The sequence below is a fragment of the Octodon degus genome, unplaced genomic scaffold (assembly GCF_000260255.1).
Source record: "Octodon degus isolate 3935 unplaced genomic scaffold, OctDeg1.0 scaffold00142, whole genome shotgun sequence".
NCBI classification, from domain to species: Eukaryota; Metazoa; Chordata; class Mammalia; order Rodentia; family Octodontidae; genus Octodon; species Octodon degus.
In genome coordinates this window covers 4,438,327-4,448,264 of record NW_004524718.1, presented here as the reverse complement: position 1 = coordinate 4,448,264, position 9,938 = coordinate 4,438,327, and the positions used below count along the sequence as shown (strand labels likewise).

At 35.9% G+C, this 9,938-nt stretch overlaps 2 protein-coding genes across 2 annotated transcripts in view; one reads left to right on the top strand and one right to left on the bottom strand.

Annotated features, from left to right (window-relative positions):
* Ccdc152 (coiled-coil domain containing 152) overlaps positions 1-3,291 on the top strand; it is a 24,326-nt gene extending 21,035 nt beyond the window's left edge. Inside the window, exon 7 of the mRNA XM_023701882.1 lies at positions 3,048-3,291. Within this exon, the coding sequence (XP_023557650.1) occupies positions 3,048-3,291 (244 nt within the window). The remainder of the gene's footprint in view (positions 1-3,047) is intronic.
* A 1,657-nt stretch (positions 3,292-4,948) lies between these two features.
* The window catches only part of Selenop (selenoprotein P), a 21,003-nt gene continuing 16,013 nt past the window's right edge, over positions 4,949-9,938 (bottom strand). Inside the window, exons 4-5 of the mRNA XM_004641809.2 lie at positions 9,265-9,382; positions 4,949-6,352 (exon numbers count right to left, since the gene is read on the bottom strand). Of these exons, the coding sequence (XP_004641866.2) occupies positions 5,798-6,352; positions 9,265-9,382 (673 nt within the window). The 3' untranslated portion in view covers positions 4,949-5,797. The remainder of the gene's footprint in view (positions 6,353-9,264; positions 9,383-9,938) is intronic.

The window sequence follows — 9,938 nt, the reverse complement described above, 5'->3', positions numbered from 1 at the left end:
CTGAGAAGCAGATGCTAAGACTTGGCTAAACATTTGTGTTGATCAGTTCTCTTGTTACTGAGACATAATATCCAGCAACCAGAACCTAAAGGAGGAAAAGTTTAATTTATCTCTAATATAGCTCATGGTTTCAGGAGAGTCTATAATGGTCAGCAGTCTTCAAGACAGAAACTTCATGGCAGAAAGGTGTGACAGAGCAGAGCTGCTTGGTTCTTGGTGGCCAGAGAGCAAAGCCAGGGGACAGCACCAGTGAGGAAGGGCAGGGGCTCTCTACAGCACCCAAGGCCACACCTCTGTGACCCACCCTGAGACAGCCAAGAGCATGCTTTCCTAATCTGCTCAACATCTCTGCCTCCTGAAGTCCACAGAGCAGCACTGATGATCACACTTCAAGGGATTTGCTGGGGAAAGCATTTTGAGGGCTGATAGGGAATTGGAGGAGTGAGTGAACTGTCAGTCTCTGATACAGGCCATGTGGAGAACAGGAAAGAAGGGATTTTGAGTAAAAAATCTTTGACCCTGACACATTCCTAAGAAAGTTTCAGTAAAGTTGAACCAAACTTGCTTGCAAAGACTTCTGCAACTTCCAAGAACCAGCTTGCCTTACTGTGTCTACCAAGCCCACTCACTGGCTGGGAAAAGCTTTTGGGAAGAATGATGTCAACATCAGCCTGGTCATGAAAAGCCAATTTTGCTGACTGACATTGTAGACGTAAAAGCCAAAGCTGTCTGCTCTTTTATGGTTCCTGTGGACCGTTCTTCCTCAGGGTACTCTTAGAAGAGAGATTTTAAAGGGTTTTGTTTATCCTAGTGATCTAACCATGTGTTCAGCCAGTCAATTCTAGATCCAAAACATTGGTTTGGGGCTGGGAACTAACCAGTGTGGTGACTTCTTGATTGGAACACCGCAAAGGCTTGAATATAGTTTTGTGTCCCCAAAAAACTTCATTATGATTAAATAATTAGGGTCAAATTGTTGGGAGGTGGGGCCTAGTGGGAGGTCCTTGTCACTGAGTTTCTGGGTTTGTATGACTACTTGGTAGTTCTTGTACAGTCCCTTATGTTATCTTGAAAGGACTGCTATAAAAGAAGCAAGCCTTACTTCACCTGTCCTCCCTTTCTCTGCTCCTCTTCAAGATGTGACTGCTTGCTCCTAAATTAACTCCTTAAAACACAACATGGTTAGGGAGGCTGTGGCAGGAAGACTGCAAGCTGGAGGCCAGTCTGACAACGTAGTGAAACAATTGCAAAAATAATAAAGGGCTGGGTATGTCTAAACTAGCATGAGCATCATGGCCCTGGCTTCAATCCCAGGACCAAAGGTGGAAAGTATAACAATGGTAAATGAAAGAAATTGGACTCAAACGGCTACATATGGTTGATATTCTGTTTATATACATTATTTTTAAAAAGTAGAAATTTAGATCAATGTTTTCTCATATGTGAAAAGATGAATTGCAAAGGAGCATATTTATTAACAAGAGAGAGAAAATTCAGTGATGCTTGCAGCCAAAATGTGAATAGGAGAGAGGCCCGATCACATGACAGAGTACAGCAGAGTTCTGGAGTTGTAAATTAGTGGAGTTCTACAAACCTCAGAATCCAAGCTTTCGGTCACACTTTAATGACTGAATCTCATATTTTCTAAGTTGTCCATGCTTAAGAGTACAGGTTAGTTTCTTTATCCAGAAACATTTTATGAGTGACTTTTGTGTTTCAAACACTTTTCAAGATCTTGCCAAAAATGTATAAAGTCTGTCACACACATAAAACATAAAACAGCTTATAAAAAATTTTATTAATAAAATTTACCTTCTTTTGAATCATTCATAGTATTGAAGTATATTTTGAAATGTTAAATGAATAAGCTTCTTTTGTTTTATTTAGTTGAATTAAGTGAAGAAAAGCACAAAGATCTAATAAAGAAAAAAGAGATGGAAATTTCAGAGTTAAATGCAAAGTTAGTAGCTCAAGAAAAGGAAAAGCAAAATGAGATAGTCAAACTACAGCTGGAGGTAGGTGTCTAAGTCTGATAAACTTGATGCTGTACATTCCTTATGTAAGCCAGACTTTGGTTTTCATCACAATGACACAAATTTTAAGGCTAGAAACAATTTTGTGGAAAGGGTACACTCCGATTCTCTGTCAAAGGCAACGCTCAGTCACCAGACACCTATCAAGGACACTGCCTTTTAGCACCTCACTGAGAAGGACTTTAGCTGTTCTACAGGTCCTGGTTTCCGGGAAGGGTACTATTTCCTGTAAGAATAGGAACAGACACTTCAGGAATTATATGCATTGTTTGTCAACTCTATGCAAGCTTCATAAGACAACCAGTGTCGGAGAGTTTTAATCTTCAGCATTACTCTCTCCTCAGCAGAAATTGGGGAACCCTCATAAACCAGCTAATCATGTCTTTTATTTGGAATAAGATGAGACAAATTTCTCCCCAATAAATTTCTGGAAAATATGTATTGTGGGGCAAACAAACAAAATTTCTAAAATAATAAAAGAGAAATTAAAGAAACTTTCAATGGAGGATCTCCTAGGCTAAGCCTCCAGCTATTTGTTCTAAATAAGAAAAAAATTACATACAACGTCACACTGAATAATAAGCATCACTAAGATTTTGATACCTATCTAACATCACTGCTTATAAATACTCGTACACATGGATAACTTTTCAAAAATGAAATATTACTGATCTTGTAACCTGTTTTTCCATTCAGTAATATACTGTGGGCATCTTAAAAGTGAAAAACGTATCATTCTTTTATTTAGATGTGAACAACTTATTTAATTCTTTTTTATATTTTTATAAAATTCTTTTAATAAAAGTGAAACCTTCACTAAAAATGAAAATAAAATAGATGTCAGAATTTCAAAAATACTGATATTTTTGTAAAATGATTGCTCTGTAATTTTTTTTACTCATATTTTACCAAATTCTCTTTCCGTTTTTCTTTTATGGCTTCCTTCCACTCTGACTCTCACTTTACCTTGTCTTATAAAATTCCCAAGTCTTATGTAGGATAACTATTTGCCAGAGACTTTGGCATTCCTGGAGTGCCTCATGAGGTATCATGTGGAATCACTGTAATCATAACGGGAGTTATGTTGACTTTAGAATTTCTGCTGCTTCTGCTCCTTCTGGCCAAGTCTACCCACAAACTAAAGAGAAGGCTAGATGACCAGATGAAGAACAATAGACCAGGTTTCAACATCTACTACCAAGTTCTTCTGATTGGAAACTTGCATTTTGTTTGTTATCTGGCCTTGTCACTGGTGTAAACCAAGTCTGTTATTTGGTATATAGAACTCTTCGTTGTTTATCTTTATTACAACCAGCCATTTCTCTTGTCAAACTAGAACACAATCTCCTGTAGAGGTTATTCTTAACCTGAGACAGACTGTGCTAAACTAAACCTGAAGACATGGATTTTATTATTTTATTAATATATTGTATAAAAATAATTTGCTTGTAAAAATAGGTTTTGGACTTTTTTAAATTCAGCTTAATTCAAACTAGGAAAAATTAAAATGTAATCAATAAATTATACCAAATGTTATTATTTAGACTTAAAAGTTTCTACAGAAGGGTATGTGAGGGTTTTTTTCTTATGATGGTTGATTATATTCTAATTTTCTTGAGAAAAGTACACTTAGAATAATGTGAAAATATTTTTATGTAAACTAGATCCTCAACCCTGGCCACATGGTAGAATCACTTATTTTGAGAAAAAGACATTAGCCATCCCCCAATATCTCTAAGGTGCCCAAGTGTTTAAGGCTGTTTAAAATTTCTCCAGGTAACTGCAGCATGCAATTAGGTTTAATATTATTTGGATTTTTTTTTGTTCTTTCTTGAAAATTGTTTAATGATTTATTGCCCTTTGTATAACAAATGCACTTATAGAGTATATGTCAAAGGATACCATGGAGTATACTCACATTTATAGAAGTATTTCTAGTTGTTGAATTAGAATGTTCTAACTCTCCTTTTAAATTTGATTCAGTTTGATGCTAAACTAGCAAGAGTTCAGACTAAATCAAAATCCTATCCAGATTCTACTATTTCCCCACAAAGTATCTACAGAAGGGTATGTGACTTTTAATTCTATAATTATTATTTAAGAAAATGTTTTCATACTGTGTTTCTATAGAAATTTTTATGTTGATTAATAGTATGTCTACTAAAGCATCTGCTTAGGCAGAGCACAGCAGATCCCAGGCCTGCTGTGCCAGCCCCGCCCCTGGGGCACACTGAGCCAGTGATTGAGATGGGTGTGGTGGCACACACCTATAATCCCAGCACTTGGGTAGCTGAAAACAGAATCACTACAAGTCCAATCTACATAATGAGACCCTGCAGACTCTATCCTAAATACAGAAAAAGAAAAAGAAAATACTATGTCTAGGTTTTGTTTCTGTGTCCATTAAGTCCCACAAAACTAAAATTATAGATCTTTCAAAATAAAGTATCCTAGCCTGCTATGGCAGCTGGTAGCATGTGCTTATAATTACAGCACTTAGGAAGCCACTAAAAGTGGATCATTTTGAGTTCAAGCCCAGCCTGAATGACATAATAAAACCTTGTCTCAAAAAATAAAAACAAAGTATATTTTCAAATACATGCTTGAACCCAATGTGTGATTTTTAATTCTTGTTCCTTGTACTTAGTCTTATTATTTATGATCTGCAATAAGAAATTTTTTCTGTTACATTTAGAAGCTTCAACATCTTCAAGAAGAAAAAAACAAGGAAATTGCAATTCTTCGTAATACCATTCAGGATTTGGAGCAGCGCCTTTCTATCAGCAAAGACTCTCATCTTAAGCGTAGACGATTTTGAGTATAACAGTAAATTCATTAATTACTGTTTACTTTTTTAAGAGCAACTGAAAATTTCACTTACATTTTCAACATACGTCTAAATAATAAAAAAGAGACAGCTTTAAAAATTTTTATTGAATTTTTTTTATACAGATCCAGATGTATCCATTGGCCCATCCTGTACTATACATTCTTGCTTACTGGTATTATCCGTAAGGAGTTCAAGTTAATAGGGTTTACTTTACCTATTAAACCATCATTGACTATGGAAATACTTTCTAAGCAGTCTAAAGAGAGACATTTCTTTCCTTTCCCTTATAGCCATTCAAAATTCAAAAGTATGACAAAGTGATCAATAAAGAAAATAAGATACAAAGACTTCCTTTGTGTATAAATGAAGATATAAGTCTTAAGTATAGAAAAAACACAGTATTAAAGGACAGTTAAAATATGCTTTTTAGCAAAATATTCATGTGTTAAGAAAGAAAATTCACTTTTTAATCAGTTTAAAATGTAAGATTAAAATGATACAGATAATATGGCTTTGAGATGAATAAAGAAAAATGGCAAATATGTCTTTATTGTTCTTCCTCCATTCTAAGTTGCTAAATATCCAACAGAAACCCCTAGGTCATAGTTTATGTTTCAGTTCTCATTAATGTAAATAGAATACTGGAAAAAGAACAAGAAAGACATATTAACCCAAAGGTGCATTCACTTTGCAGTTGCCCAGTAATAAAAAAGTGGTTTTGGTCAAAAATTTTATGACAAAATTTAGAAGCCAATTTAGAAAGATTTCTCTATTTTTACTCAATCCAATTCCTATTTTTAATTTACTAATTAGATCATTTATAAAAATTTTGGAAATGAAATTGTGTCTGCCAATTCAATTTTGGGGAGTCTATCTTATCTTAAAATATTTAGTTTGAACGTCATTTTCAGTTTTGCGCTACATTTTCTCAGCGTCAGTCATGGTTGGGTTCTGTGGAATGCTGCTGCTGTACTATTTGACAGGCTACTGGAAGCCCTCGACACTGACAAGATTCGATGACTTTCTCCTCTCCCAAAAGCCCCTGACAGCTGCATAAAGATGGGAGACTTTCTGCACACTGGCAGGTGACCGAAGACTCTGCTTTTTCAAATATCAGGTGTCGACAATGGCAACAACAGCTACTAGGGGCCAACTGTGAATCTTTGGTTGACTTACACTGTAGCTGGCTTTTGCACCCCTTTCGACAGACTCTTCCTAGTGTACGCAGTACATCTTCACCTGCTAGCATATGTAAACTCCCTAAGCTATCCCGCTCTGGTTGGCCCCTAGAGTGACCACGGCCTTGTAAAGAGGAAGGAACTGGATCTGGTGCCCCTGGTTGATTATTCTCAGAGAGCTCACTGCCCGCAAGATGGTGATTCTCCTGCTTCTGAGGCTTGCTCTGATCTTGTGGTGGCCATGGCGCCTCGGGTGTTTTTACCACAGCAGCCAAAGATACATTTTTACAGAAATCTTCATCTTCAAGAGTCTGGAACAAATTTATAAAATGCTTAACAATAAGCTTATATGTGTGGCATGAAAACTAATTTTAGAGCTAACAGTGTGGACTTCCAGCTAGTAATTTAGGGTAGACCTGGCTTTGTCCTTCTAACATATTAATGAAAAAAGCCTGATGTTAGTCTGAACACCTAGGATTTTTACTAAAGGCTTAAAAAGAAAGCCAAACTACATTTATCTTCAGAAACAAAACTAAGAAACCTGATTTAAAAAGTGAAGTCCAGCTAATAACAAAGCCTAAAATCACTTGACCAACATGCAATCTTTCACACCTGTTTCCACAGTGTATGTACTCTAGGAGAGTGTCACAGAGCAAACTGGCTTCTCTCTGTTAACTCAAGAAAGCCAACAAAATTGTTTAAATAGTTGTGTTCTATGTTTTGACATATGCCAGGAAATGTTCTGAGCTCAAGTAATGCTTTGCTAGTATATCTATTGTATTTCTATCAGGTAAAAGTAGGAAATTACTGCCCCTTTCTCACTAACCACAATCTTTGGTTCTCCATGTCACTAGTTATTTAATTAACTGAAAGTCTTCATTATTTTGTGGCACCCACAAACAGATTCTCAAGGCATAAGCATAATATTAAACCTCAGCCTACAGTTAGTTTGTAATAAAATTACAAAATCATCTTGAGAAATGAAAGACAAGTAGTATGGCCTAATATTTTCAAGGTTTTGAACAGTTTTAAATTCCACTGGATATTTGGCATATAGCCTCTGAGTGTACAGTTTTGTATTTATGAATTACTTCTATGAGAACTTAGTATTTAATTATAAGATTATGAAAAATAAATGTTCAAAGCCAGGCTTGGTGGCACACGTCTGTAATGCCAGATGAGCCAGAAGAATCATAAGATCGAAGCCTGCCTGAGTCATTTAGGGAGACCTTGTCTCAAAATAAATTATAGCTACACAAGTATCTCACTGGTAGAGCGCTTCCCTAGCATGCTCAAAGCCCTGAGTTCAATTTTCAAATTCCCTTTATTGCAATCAATCAATGAAGTATTCCATTATTAAACATAGCATCCTAATTCACTGCACAAAGCCTGTTAACTATATTTCATTGATTCTATGACTCTTCTGAGATACTATTTCCACCATTAGGAAGCATCTGATGAGATTCCACTACACTATTTCTAACACTAGAGTATACCTGACTGTGTTCTGTGGTGCCATTTCTAATGTTACAGTATATCCTTCTATTGATGACATTTTAGCATCGTGTATTAACTATACCAACCAGAATTTTTTAATTTGTTAAATAAAGTGTTATATAACTGATGACATCTAGAAAACAGTGGAATTGAAAAATCAATTTGTTTTGACATGTGAGATGCATATATTATTATTTATAGGTAGTTTATAAATTATGCAGCATAAAAATACTCTGGAATTTAAGTAACTGATACAGCTAGACACCCTATACTTTATTTGTATTACCTCATCTCCTCAAATTTAACACCAAAAAGTAATTCTCATGGTATTATAAAGAACAAAATGTGAAAAAAAATGGCATAATTAACCTATTGCACTCACTACCAATTAAATAAATAAATGATTTGTTAAAATTTGAGGTGGCTTTCTTTAGAGCTAGGAAATATCTAAAAGTACTGCTCAAAAAAAAAAAAAAATACAGGGGCTGGTGAAATAGCTCAGTGGACTAAGTGCCTGCTTAGGCAAGCACAGGGACCAGGGTTTGATCCCCAGTCCTGCATACCACGCTGGCCCTACCCCCAGGGCACACTGAGCCAGCAACCAAGTCCAGGTGTGGTGCCATGCCTATAATCCCAGCAGGGGGAAGGCTGAAAACAGGAGGATCACTAGAGTCAGCTGTGCAGTGAGACCCTGTACCAAATACTTAAAATGAAAAAATACATAAATAAATAAAATACAGAGCCAGGCATGGTGGTACATGCCTCTAATCCCAGCACTTGGGAGGCTGAGGCTGGAGAAGCATGGGGAGTTCTAGGCCAGCCTGGGCTACAAAGTGAGCTCAAGGCCAACTTCAACTGTATAGCAAGACCCTGTCTCCAAAATAAATACTGTTTTTAAACCTGAATTCAAGTTTTTCCAGTCACCTTATTAAGGAAATATGGCTTAGAATTTTTTTGGGCAGGGTGGTACCAGGGATTGAATTTAGGATCTTGCTCTTGCCAGGCAAGTGCTTATTCTACTGAGCTATCTCCCCAGCCTTATTTTCTTCTTAATACAAGGAAAAAGATCCAGTTGTAGAAATTAAAATCAGTTGTTTGTCTCTAATTTAAACATTTGAATATAATGCTTCTCACAACAAAGAATAAGTATTTCATGCTTATTAGGGAATATCAATAGTAGAAAACCGTTTTCAAGTAAATGTAATAATTCATTTGAAAAATGGGGACGTAGTATGAGGACTTCACAAAAAAAGCTGGACATGTAACCTTAGTAAATTAAGTTATCTGGCTTTAATTTTTGACAAGTTGTGCCTTGGGTAAGCTTCGCTATTTCTATGCTTTTGTGCGAGCATGTTCAGATTGCTACAATAATAGCATTTTATTAACTAATTTTTTTTCCTTTGTACCAGAGATTAAACTCAGGACCTTGTGCATGCCAGACAAGTATTTAAGCCACTGAGCTAACTCCCTGGCTAAATTCTCTGAGCATCTCATACAACATCATTTAGTGATGATCTAGATTGATTTTATTTTCTAAAACTTTTCTAGATAAAGGCAGAAATGTGCATCTTTAAAATTTTTAAAGTACACATTATATAACAGAAAATGTCTATAATTATAAACGTTGTTTAATTATAGTATGACTGATTGTGAGATACTAACTTTTTAAATAGTTCCCTAAAGATTTCTTTTCCTCCAGTAAAAATAATTGAAAGAAAGAGGGTACCTTGAAAGAGCAATTTCCACATTTTTCTTCACAGTAAGCAGTCTTAATAGCTTCTTCTACATATGGGAAACTCAGGAAGGAGTAAGGTAGATAAAGATGTTTTACAAGACGACCACACCTGCAAAAGAGCAGTGGTAGGGGGGAGAAAATGTTATCCAGTATTTGTGTATTGCTCATACATTGTTTGGGCTAGGTATGGTGAGTACTTAGGTTTACTGGTCTTTCAACTAAGACCTTTTCTGGTCTTCAATAAATTTCCTTGGATGCAGCCCACAGAGGAGGCTGTGCACTAGATCAGATCACAGCCAGACTACAATGGGTCTAACATTAGCATTTTGAAATGCAGATGTGACACTAAAATAAAAAGTTATAGTCAATCAAAAAATAATTTTATAATTAACCTATAAATGTTATCACATCTCAACCCAGCCTGATATGTAAAAATTAAACTGGGGAACACATGAGCTTTTCATAACTGCTAAGATAGCACAAATGTCACAGAGTAAGATTATTCCATACCCCAAAAATCTCTAAGCCTTGGCCAGTAGTCCTTTTATTTAAAATAAATCTGATGCAACAAAAATATCAGTGCAAGGGCTGGGGAAATAGCTCAGTAGAATAAGCTTATGCCTGGCAAATGCAAGGGCCTGAGTTCAATCCCTGGTTCTGGGAAA